At 37.3% G+C, this 12952-nt stretch overlaps 1 protein-coding gene across 4 annotated transcripts in view; it reads right to left on the bottom strand.

Annotated features, from left to right (window-relative positions):
- Positions 1-2075: 2075 nt before the first annotated feature.
- Positions 2076-12952, bottom strand: part of LOC115213055 (acyl-CoA-binding domain-containing protein 5) — a 75892-nt gene continuing 65015 nt past the window's right edge. For all 4 annotated transcript variants that reach the window (XM_036503989.1, XM_036503990.1, XM_029781961.2 and 1 more), the window contains 2 exons: positions 6832-6964; positions 2076-2702 (listed from right to left, as the gene is read on the bottom strand). In XM_036503989.1, coding sequence (XP_036359882.1) covers positions 6845-6964 — 120 coding nt within the window. In that variant the 3' untranslated portion in view covers positions 2076-2702; positions 6832-6844. The remainder of the gene's footprint in view (positions 2703-6831; positions 6965-12952) is intronic.

Genomic DNA, 12952 nt, shown 5'->3' with positions numbered 1-12952 from the left:
ATGTTGGCCTGCTCACCATGCCAGCAGGATAGCATCATTCAAAAGCTAAAATGATACAAAGTGCATTGTGACCAGCGTTGTATAACAACACCCAATAGTGTGGTCAGTCACATTATATATATACAGGGTGGCCTAAAAGTAGGCTTCCAGTTATTCAACTATCTCTTTCGCATTTATATATTAACAGTTTAGATCCTAATTGTAAAAAATATGAAACAATTATTCTATGCTAATTTCATTAATTTTGTCAAGCTCCCTTTTCAGTTTGTAAGATATAAATTTAAACGTAATAAAATGTTTTAAAAGAAATTTAATGTGCCTACATTATAACTGTAAACCTACTTTTGGGCCACCCTGTATGTGTGTATATATATATATATATATATATATATATATATATACACACACAACACATATAAATATATAGATATATACACACACACATTATATGTAAATATATATACATATATTCTTTTATTCTTGTATTCGTTTCAGTCATTTGACTGTGGCCATGCTGGAGCACCACCTTTAGTTGAATAAATCAACCCCAGGACTTATTCTTTGTAAGCCTAGTACTTATTCTATCATTCTCTTTTGCCAAACCGCTAAGTTATGGGGATATAAACACACCAGCATCAGTTGTCAAACAGACACACAAACATATGCATATACATATATATCTATATAAATATATATATACGATGGGCTTCTTTCAATTTCTGTCTACTAAATCCACTCACAAGGCTTTGGTCGGCCCAAGGCTATAGTAGAAGACACTTGCCCATGGTGCCACGCAGTGGGACTGAACCCAGATCCATGTGGCTGCTAAGCAAGCTTACTGACCACACAGCCACTCCTGCACCTATAGCTACTTACCACACAGCCACACAAACATATCCATACATGCACATATACAAACACACATAAGCTCACTCAATGACACACACACACACACACACTCATTTCCTTTCATTTAGGGAACATGATTACAGATTTCACTCCCACTGCCACTTGATACCCTACCACCACCATCAGCCAACACTAAAAGCTGATGATTATTTTTCATCATTGGATAACAAGTGGCACTCAAACAACCAGTAATGAGAAATGGGAATTAACATTGGATCCATCATTAATCAGGAATGATATAAAATCCATCAGGAGCAAAGAGTGACGTACAATTCATTTTGAGTGATGTGTGATAATGAATCAGTCTCGAGTGAAGTGCGATACTCAATTCATCAGTGTGAAACATAGCGCACAATCCATCATGAGTGAAATGTAACATTCAATCTGTCATGAGTGAAGTGTGACACTCAATCTATCATGAGTAAGAAGTGGAGACAGAAGACATGTTATTACAAAAAGTTTGTTGTGGTATAGGACAATGTGGTGTGTAATGATGTGGAATTTAGTTTGATCGAATGTATAATGCAGTGTATAGCAAAGTGTGTATAAAATGAGGATTGTGTGTCATATCATGTGTTGTAGCAGTATCTGTTGTAGTGGTGTATGTTGTAGTGGTTTGTGTTGTAGTGGTGTGTGGAGTGTAGCACAATGTAATATGATGCATAGTGGTATGTAATCTGGTTTAGTGTGGTGTATAACGTAGTATGCAATATAGATTATAGTATAGTATAGTGTGTACACTATTCTACAGCATGGAACATAGCATGGTGTAATGTGATAAGTAATATAGAGAGTGGTTTAATTTGTGTTAAAGTGTTGGTAAGAGTTGGGGTCATGTAGGGTTGAGGTGGAGAGGTTCGAGTATGTGGCAGAGAGGTTGTTATTTCCATTTAGTCCCAGATCAGAATTGATTAAGCAAACCTATGATCAAAGGCATTCCAACCATGACCATTGTCTCTATTATTCAGACACAGTGTAATCTACACTACACTAGAGACCAAATTGTCCTTTTTTTTAAAGATGATAGTATGTAAAGAAGATTTGGTTGCCATTTCTAGCAGTTGGAGTGATTAAACCTATAATCCAACCATAATGCTCCTGTCTTTTATTCAGACACAGTGCAATCTACACTACACTAGCGTCAAAATGTCCATTTCTCTTTTAAAAAAAAAAGAGATAGGATCAGAGGAAGGTTTGACTGCCATTTCTAGCAGATGGAATGACTAAACCTATGATCAAAAGCATTCCAACCATTACAATTCTGTTATGGTACACAGCAGACCATAGACTACACTAGCCAAAAGGGACATTTTTGCTAGTATAAAATAGTAGGATATGAGGAAGATTTGGCTGCTATTTCTAGCAGATGGAGTGACTATGTTAACAATTTCATTAGCTCATCACATAGAGATACTAACATGGTGTGACTTGGTGACATTATGTTATTTAGTAGTGTTACATAGAGCTGTTTTGTTATTTCATGAGATGGTACAATGTAGTGTGATCATCTTACGTGTTATGATAGTCTTACATCTTATGTGTTATGGTAGTCTAATGTAGTACATAGCAGTATTATATAGTGTGGTGGTATTTTGTTGTTCGTTAACCTTATACAGAGGTGTGAGGTGATGGTTATATGAGGTGGTGTTCTGATATGGCACGACAAGTCTTATACAGTGTGGCATCATTGGTTGTTTTTTTTTAATTCTTTCCAACAGACATGTTTGGGCCTTGAAGACTGACTCATCAACTAGATTCGACAGATATCACAGCTGAATTGGATGATGCAGAAGCTGAAAATACATAGAAACAGGGATATTGCATAAGTGAAAAAGCAGACAGATAAAGGAATAAAATGTGAAGGAGGGGGCGTGGGTATATTCTTTTTTTTTTTATTCTTTTATTTGTTTCAGTCATTTTCCTAGAGCCATGCTGGAGCACCACCTCTGTTTGAATAAATCGACCCCGGGGACGTATTCTATGTAAGCCTAGTCCTTATTCCATTGGTCTCTTTTGCCGAACCACTAAGTTACAGGGATGTAAACATGCCAACGTTGGTTGCCAAGCAACGTTGGACAGGGACAAACACAGACACACAAACATATACACACACATACATATATGTGTGTGTGTGTATATATATATATATATATATATATATATAGAGAGAGAGAGAGAGAGAGAGAGAGAGAGGGAAAGAGAGAGAGGAAGAGAGAGAGATAATTGTCACTAAATGTGAGTAGGATATCAGAACAATTATAATTTTCCTTTTTGGTAACACATTGCACATGGCTGTCAATGTCAATTTATATTTACATATACACACACACACATATATATATATATATATATATATATATATATATATATACTAGCAGTATCGCCCGGCGTTGCTCGTGTTTGTAAGCATTTTTAGAGAGTTATAGCCAAAAAATGGGGAAAAAATGATGGTTTATTTTTTTTTGATAGTTAAAAAGGTCGAGTTGCGTCCCCTAGACCATCTGTGGTTTGTGTTTCTGATTGTCGACCCCATGTCGAATTTATCGATCTTTTTCAGAACTGGGGGAACTTTTCAAAATTTTTGCTGCGTTAGTTTTGAATTATGACATTGGGCTATGTGTGTGTCAAGTTTCATCAGAATCAGTTGAAAGCCGTGGTCAGAGTGAGGGTACAACCAAACAGACACACAGAAACACACACAGACAAACTGCCGTTTATATAGAGAGAGATATAAAACTGCCAGTAGTCTGTGCAGTGGAAACACATGTGGGTCATTATAATATGCTGTGTAAAATTATAAAATAAGTGAAAATAATTTTGAGGATGAACAAGTCATCATCATCATCCAGTGTTTTAAATCCAGGTTTTGTCCCTGTTGACGAGGGTGGCCAGAGCCACCTTAATGCCTATATACATAAAGGCTTCATAGTTTCTATCTACCATGCAACCCCATGTTGGGGCACCATCATTAAGGGTTTTAGTCAATCAAAACGACCCCAGTACTAACTTTAAGTCTGGTTCATATTGTATCAGTACCTTATGTATTCCTATTTCTGCTAAATTATGAGGTCATACGCAAACCAACACCAGCTATCAAGCGATGAAGGACAAGCACAAACAAATACACACACACACACAGAGACAGACACTCATACACATGTAAACATGCTTCTAAATAGTTTCCGTCTGGCAAGCACATTCTTACAAGGCATTGGTAGGGCTGGAGCTAACAGCAAAAGACACTTGCCCAAAGTGTAGTACAGTAAAACGGAACCCCAAAACTACACGATTACAAAGCAAATTCTCAACCACTCAACCATATCTGCTCCTATAAATATTTATATATTTCTATGAAACCACTGTCAAAAAATAAAAGAAAAAAATCTAAAAGAAAACACTGGAAATTTTAAACACGTAAAGCATAAAATTATAAATATAAAACAAAAATATAGACGTTAAAATTGGCATGGTTCCTGTTTTCGATCAATAACTTTTACTTAGAAGCTATTTAGCAAAGACTGTAGCATAGGTTAAACAAAAAAGGTCATTGTTCATATAAGGCGTATCATCATCATGTAATGTCCATTTTACCAGAAAGAATTTGATGAAGCAGTTTTTTCTACAGCTGGACGCTCTTCCAGTTGCCAACTCGCACCTGTTTTCAAACAAAGAAATATTTACCCACACAGAACTTGATGTATTTTCCATGGGAAACTGGAAAAAAACAACACCGCTTGTGCGACAATGATGCTCACTTACAGCCATTGCATGATGTGAAGACAAATGTACACATGCACACACATGACGATTGGCAAAAGTAAGGACATCTGGCCATGGAAAATGTGTCTCAACAAATTCTAACTGACCTGTGAGCATAGAAAAATGAATGGTTAAAACAATAACAATATTGATGGTGGTGGTGGTGGTGGTGGTGATTATGATGGTGATGATGATGGTGGTTATGATGATGGTGATGGCAGTGATGATGGTGATGGCTGTGATGATGATGATGATGATGGTGATGGTGATGATAGTGATGATGATGATGATGGCAATGAGATGAAGATGATGACGACAATGTTGATGATGACAATGATGGTGATGACAATGATGATGACGACGACAATGACAATGATGATGATGGTGGTGGTGGTGGTGGTGGTGGTGGTGATGGTGATGAGGATGATGATGGTGATGGTGTTCATGATGATGATAATGGCAGTGAGATGAAGATGATGATGACAACTATGATGATGACGACTGATGGTGATGACAATGATGATGATGACGACGACGATGATGATGATGATGATGATTGTATTTATTTTCTAAGCAAAACCAATACAGACTAGCAGATTCTGCCTCTAATTTCTAAATCCTGTCTTCAAATCTGGTATTTGAAGTCTGAATGAAATATAATATTCAGTCAGCTTTCATGTCAAGAGACTATCCCTTACATGCTAAGACTGGGAAAACTGTCATTTCATCTCATAAGCCGGTCAGGATTTGTTTACAAAGAGAGGATTAGCCATTGTAGAAGCAAACATACTGATACATAGAGCAGCTGATACAAAAGATTAGCTGCTATAGAAATTCCTCTGTTGATACAGGGATCAGCTGTTGCAAAAAGCAATGAGTAAATGTTTATGTGTATATGTGTATGTATCAATGTTTCTTCCTTAGAAAGATAAAAATAAAAATAATGGCATAGGCATAGGAGTGGCTGTGTGGTAAGTAGCTTGCTTACCAACCACATGGTTCCATGTTCAGTCCCACTGCATGGCACCTTGGGCAAGTGTCTTCTGCTGTAAGCCTCGGGCCGACCAAAGCCTTGTGAGTGGATTTGGTAGACGGGAACTGAAAGAAGCCCGTCGTATACATGTGTGCATATGTTTGCGTGTCTGTGTTTGTCCCCCCAACATCACTTGACAACCCATGCTGGTGTGTTTATGCCACCGCGGTGCTCCAGCATGTCAGGGGAATACATCAAAAACAATCATAATTAACAGACATAGGAGTGGCTGTGTGGTAAGTAGCTTGCTTATGAACCACATAGTTCCAGGTTCAGTCCCATTGTATGGCACCTTGGGCAAGTGTCTTCTACTATAGCCTTGGGCCAACCAATTATTTGGTTGCCGTAATAAGACTCTGAGTTTCGAATGTCAGGGTGGAAAACTTCCCTTTGTTTAACAGTCATTTTCATAGTATTTTTTGATTGCCTCGATAACTGACAAGATACCAGAGCAGTTTTCCAACCTGACATCCAAAACTCAGAGTCTTATTATGGCAACCAAATAATTGTCACATATTATATTACAGATATATTTGATTTTTATTTTGATGTTATATATATATATGGACCTTGGATCGCAGGAAGGCCTGCTGTTCTTACCTTGGATCGTAGGGCGACCTGCTGTGCTTGAGGAGACCTACTGAGTCAAGTACATCAACATCAAAATAAACATCAAATGGAAATTGTAGCTGTGATACCCATGCCGGTGGCACGTAAAAAGCACCAACCAATCATGGCCGTTGCCAGCCTCCCCTGGCCCCTCTGCCGGTGGCACGTAAAAAGCACCCACTACACTCACGGAGTGGTTGGCGTTAGGAAGGGCATCCAGCTGTAGAAACACTGCCAGATCAGACTGGAGGCTGGTGCAGCCTCCTGGCTTCCCAGACTCCAGTCGAACCGTCCAACCCATGCTAGCATGGAAAACAGATGTTAAATGATGATGATGATGATGATGATGATGATGATGATGATGATTGATATGGACGTTAAATGATGATGATGTAATATATATATATATGCAATATATATATATATTACATACAAAGAGGATCACAACATACAAATTGCCAGGTCTTGTCAGTTGTACATTTTAGAAGTAATGTTTCATTCTTGAATATAAGACCACTCACAATATAATTAAGCTTATCTCTGCTGCCGGCGTTTTGAGGCGATGTGAAACATCCAGTGAACCAAAACTGGCCACAAAGTGAAGAAAAGAAATGTCTTGAAAGAAATATCTTGGAAAGGCCACCAGGAGGAAATCTGAAAATATATATGAATATAAAATAAAAATAGAAACAGAAATGAAAAGAATAAAGAAAATATATTTTACAAAGAATTAAATATAAGGCACAGGCATGGTTAATAGGCACAAGCATGGCTGTGTGGTAAGAAGGTTGCTCCCTAAACACATGGTTCCAGGTTCAGTCCCACCGTGTGGCACCTTGGAAAAGTGTCTTCGACAATAGCCTCAGGCTGACCAAAGAAACCCATTGTGTGTGTGTGTGTGTGTGTGTGTATATATAAAGAGAAAGTTTACGAAAATAAACAAAAGACGAAGGCAGGTGGTGTACAAACAAACAGATGTATTAGTATAGTGCTCAGGAATAGAAAAAGTCTTTTACGTTTCGAGCCTACGCTCTTCTACAGAAAGGTACACAGAAAAAAACAAGGAGAGAAACAAGGAGAGCCTCCAGTCTGATCTGGCATGTGGCCATGTGTATATATATATATATATATACATGTCTGTGTGTGTGTGTGTATATATATATATATATATATATATATATATATATATAAACAAATGTCTGTGTCTGTGCATGAGTGTGTGTATGTGTAACTTTGTTTGTCCTCCCCACTACCGCTTGACAACTGGTGTTGGTGTAGTTGCATCCCAGTCACTTAGCAGTTCAGCAAAAGATTCCAACACAACAAGTACCAGGCTTTAAAAAAACAAATAAGTACTGGGGTTGACACATTCGACTAAAGATTCTTCACGGTGGTGCCCCAGCATGGCCACAGTCAAATGGCTGAAACAAATAAAAGATAAATGGTAACTGCAGGACATGGAGGATGCTGGAAAGTTCCTGACTTTCGGGTGAAAGAAAATACAGCAAGACCAATTACTCTTTACTCTTTTACTTGTTTCAGTCATTTAACTGTGGCAGCATTTAGTTGAGCAAACCAACCCCAGGACTTATTCTTTGTAAACCTAGTACTTATTCTATCGGTCTCTTTTGCTGAACTGCTAAGTTACAGGGATGTAAACACACCACCACCAGTTGTTAAGCGATATTGGGGGTCAAACACAGACACACAAACATATACACACAGACACATACATATATATATATATAGATATATGCAACAGGCTTCTTTCAGTTTCTGTCTACCAAAACCACTCACAAGGCTTTGGTCAGCCCAAGGCTATAGTAGAAGACACTTGCCCAACGTGCCATGCAGCGGGACTGAACCTGGAACCATGTGGTTCATAAGCAAGCTACTTACCACACAGCCACTCCTACACCTATTAATTATGATTGTATTCGATGCATTCCCCTCTCAGATTTACACACTTATTGCAGCAGTCCTTCAGTTTTTCTAAGCCCTGTGAAGGAGCTCAGAAGGTTGGGCCTCCAACCAGGCCTTCCACAATACCCTTACAGCCAGGAACTTTTCAGCACACCCTCATAGAAAATCTGCCTGCTCAGAACAGATGGGATTTGTTGAGGTAGATTTCCTGCAGCTGGATGGCCTTCATGTTACCAACCCTTACTCATTTCCAAACAAGGAAATATTTCCCCATGGCCAGACATGTTGCTGATGGAAGAAAAGAAATAAGCAACACCGCTAGTATGACAGTGATGTTCACTCACAACCATTACATGATGTCAAGACAAGGGTACATGCAAATGTATGTGCGCACACACACACACATTGTGTAGATAATACTACAGTAGTTACTTGAGGACTAAGAGTTTAATTCTGAAACACTTTTATTCAGACTCAATAATTCCAAGAACTTTAAAGTTTTGTCAGGAAAATCAATACAATACTCAAAATGACCATTAACATCACATGAATACAATGTATAAAAGTGAAAACTTACTGACATAATTGGAATTGGTTGTGAAAGTGAAATGGAATATGTGTCTATGCATACAATATGTATGTGTGCACGCACATGCTAATAAACATGTATGTATATACACCAATGTAAACACATAGGTATGTATATATATATATATAGAGAGAGAGAGAGAGAGAGAGACCAAAGTTTATGTACGCCGCCATATGTATATAACAAGGAATACAAAAAATGGGACAAGAACGCAAAACATCCAGACAAATGATACAAAAAGGGACAAGAAAAAACAAGGATGGGTCATTCAGGTTTTCTTTCCTAACCAGCCGAAATTACAAAGATAATATGGAACTCGACTGAGGAAAGAAAACTTCAAATGATTTTTCTTGTCCCTTTTTTGTATCATCCATCTGCATGTTTTGTTGTCCCCTTTTTGCATCATCTTTTTGACTCCAACCCCTCTGTGTAATTAAGTGATTGTGGCCTATTTTACCAACTCCAACCCCTACTCTAGTTACCCCTTAATTGTTTCTGACTCCGACTCCACAACTCCACAGCTCCAATTCCAACTCCATAGCCCTGGTAGAAACTATACCAAAACAGACAAATAGATTCTGATGCAGCTCTCTGGCATGTCAGCTCCTGTCAACACATCATAACCTGCTGCAAGTCTCATTTGTCAAACCAGTTATGGGGATGTAAACAAACCAATATCAGTTACCAAGTGGTGGGGAAACAAACACAAAGACATACACAGGTACACACACACACATATACAGGGGTTGGACAAAATAATGGAAACACCTATCATCATAGCATCATAATTTTGAAATACCTATAAAACCATCAAAAGCTTGTTTATTTTTTATGTTTTTTGATTTATTATTAGTGTTGCTTAATATGTTTTGCTAAAATTGTTGTTTCTTTTCAGATATCATCAGAAAAAGGTAATTAAAATTCATTAAAATGACAGATCTATCAGACTTTCAAAGAGGTGAATTTGTTGGTGCTCTTATGGCAGGTGCTAACAATGAAAACAGCTGAAATGTTTGATGTATCAAGAAGTACTGTCTCTAAAGTAATGACAGCCTTTGAAAAAGAGGGAAAAAACTCCTTGTTGAAACAAAATTCCAGAAGAAAACCAAAACTTTCAGATAGCAATTGTCAGACTCTTACACGAACTGTTAGAAAGGATCACAAAAGTACAGCTCCCAAAATTACTGCAGAGCTTAATGACCACCTCAAGAACCCAGTTTCCACAAAACTGTTTGCCAGGAGCTGCACAAAGCCAGATTTCACGGGAGGGCTGCAATCAGAAAACCACTACTTTCAAAAACAAACATTGCAAAGCATTTAATGTGGAGTAAAAACCTACAGAATTGGTCCATAGAGCAGTGGAAGAATTTCCAGCCACAAGTATATGTGTGGAGACAGCCAAAAGAAGCATTTGACCCAAACTGCCTTCTTCCAACTCTTAAACATGGAGGAGGATCTGTGATGATCTGGGGTGCTATATCTTGGAAATCTGCTGGCCCAATGGTGTCCCTTCATGGCAGAATTAATAGTCAAGACTATTTAAGCATTTTATCAGATCAAATTCATCCTATGGTTGTGGAACTGTTTTCGGGTGAAAAACACAATCTTTCAGAATGATAATGCCCCAATTTACACAGCTAAAGTTGTTACTGAATGGCACAAGGAACATTCTAGTGAAGTTGAACATCTTATCTGGCCACCACAGTCCCCAAATCTCAAAATTATTGAACATTTATGGTGCATTTTAGAAAAACAAGCTAGAAGTCGATATCCTCCACCATCATCACTACAAGAACTGGAGACTGTTTAGCTGAAGAATGGACAAAAATTCCTTTGGAAACAAATCAAACTTTGTATGAGTCCATACCTCATAGAATTCAAGCTGTAATTACTGCCAATGGTGGTCCTACCCCATATTAAAATAAATGTGTTTGAAATTTTAAAGTGTTTCCATTATTTGGTCACCCCTATATCTATTAAGGCTGCCACACAGTTTCTGTCTACCAAGGCACTCACACTCAAGGGCATTAGATGGTCCAGTACTACAGTAGAAGACACTTGCCCAAAGTGCCCTGCAGCAGGACTGAACCTAAAACCACTTGGTTGTGAAGCAAATTTATTAACCACACAAACATGCCTGCACCTCAATATATACATACATTTACACATACACACAAACTTATGTATGTACATATGTATGCGTGTGTGCATGTATGTGTGTGTATATATGTATGCATGTGTTTATGTATGTATGTATGCATGTGTGCATGCATATATACATGTGTGTGTGTGTGTGTGTGTGTGTGTGTGTATGTATGTCTGTGCATATGCACATGCATGTATGCATGTGTGTATGTAAGTATGATGCATGTGTGCATGTATGTACGCATACACACAAAAAAAAAAAAATGAGGGGTGAAAGACATATAGAGATAAAAGGAGAGAGTTAGAGGAAAAAACTGATATACATATATATATATATATATAAGTAGATATACATAAATATAGATAGATAAAGATGTCGATATGGGTATATGTGTATACAAAAAGCTAACAGCAAATTATTAGCATTCATAATACTTAAAGGTGCTAAATGTGTTAATACATTCATAGAAAAATGATAAAATGATGAAACTAAATTTTCAAAAAATGAAATAAATAAAAATGAATAAATAAAATAAAATAAAATAAAATAAAAAACAAAAAGAGGCAAAATATTTGACATGTTGCATGATTTAGTAGAGATTTGCCTGCAACGCGAAAAAAATATATCAGCAAAGCCAGATAAAACCGGTTTGAACAAACTACAGAGTTTTTATTGCTTTATCGACATTATTTGGAATGGTAAGGGTTAAAGGGTGTTTATGAAAGTATGAGGATGCCAACAAACATAGCATACATTTCGACCGTTATGCAAGAACCAATGGAGTGATAAAACAGTGCTACTATGAGCCAACAAAGAAGCTTCTCTGTGGTCGCCAAAGTTGCTAGAATTAGCAACCAAATATCCCTCGAAATAGATTCTATTTATTCTATAGTAAGAAAAGACGGGCACACAGAAGCCAATAGGGAAGGTTTCTATGTGGTTGCCATGCTGCTAGAATTCACAACCAAATATCCCTCAAAACACATTCTGTTATTCTATTATAGGAAAAGTACAGATGGAAGCCAACAGAGAAGGATTCTCTGTGGTCACTGAATTTGCTAGAATTAACAACCAAATATTCCTCAAAATAAATTCTATTATTCTATTATATGAAAAAGACACTTAGAAGCCGATAGGGAAGGCTTCTATGTGGTTGCTTGAGATGCTAGAATTAACAACCAAATATCTCTCAAAGCACATATCATTTTAATAAAAGAAGCACATATTCAATTATGTACCCCTTGATAGATTTATGTATGAGAATGAGATGAGATGATCATAAGTGGAACAATTTTTGATTAGAGATTTAATCAATTGGAGCTAAGTTGAGAATAAACAATAAGAACAATAAATTATGTGACCGAATTAGTTGTAAACTGAAGAACATTTTAATCTTAAATTTTATTTTTTAATGGAAGATAGCCAAGACAGCTCTACACAGACTTTGTGCTAAAACACCTCATATTGTATGTAAATATGCACATACAACATAAATATATAGACACACACATATATGCACATATATATACAGATACACACACACACACATATATATATATATATATATATATATATAAAATATACTCTTTTTACTCTTTTACTTGTTTCAGTCATTTGACTGTGGCCATGCTGGAGCACCACCTTTAGTCGAGTAAATTGACCTCAGGATTTATTCTTTGTAAGCCTAGTACTTATTTTATCAGTCTCTTTTGCTGAACCGCTAAGTTACGGAGACGTAAACACACCAGCATTGGTTGTCAAGCTATGTTGGAGGGACAAACAGAGACACATACACACACACACACACACACACACATATACATATATATATACAATGGGCTTCTTTCAGTTTCAGTCTATCAAATCCACTCACAAGGCTGAGGCTATAGTATAAGACACTTACCAAGGTGCCACGCAGTGGGACTGAACCCAGAACCATGTAGTTGGTAAGCAAGCTACTTACCACACAGTCACTCCTATGCCT

Source organism: Octopus sinensis, linkage group LG6 (genome assembly GCF_006345805.1).
Source record: "Octopus sinensis linkage group LG6, ASM634580v1, whole genome shotgun sequence".
NCBI classification, from domain to species: Eukaryota; Metazoa; Mollusca; class Cephalopoda; order Octopoda; family Octopodidae; genus Octopus; species Octopus sinensis.
The sequence above is the reverse complement of the archived record's forward strand: the minus strand, read 5'-3'. Positions and strand labels throughout refer to the sequence as shown.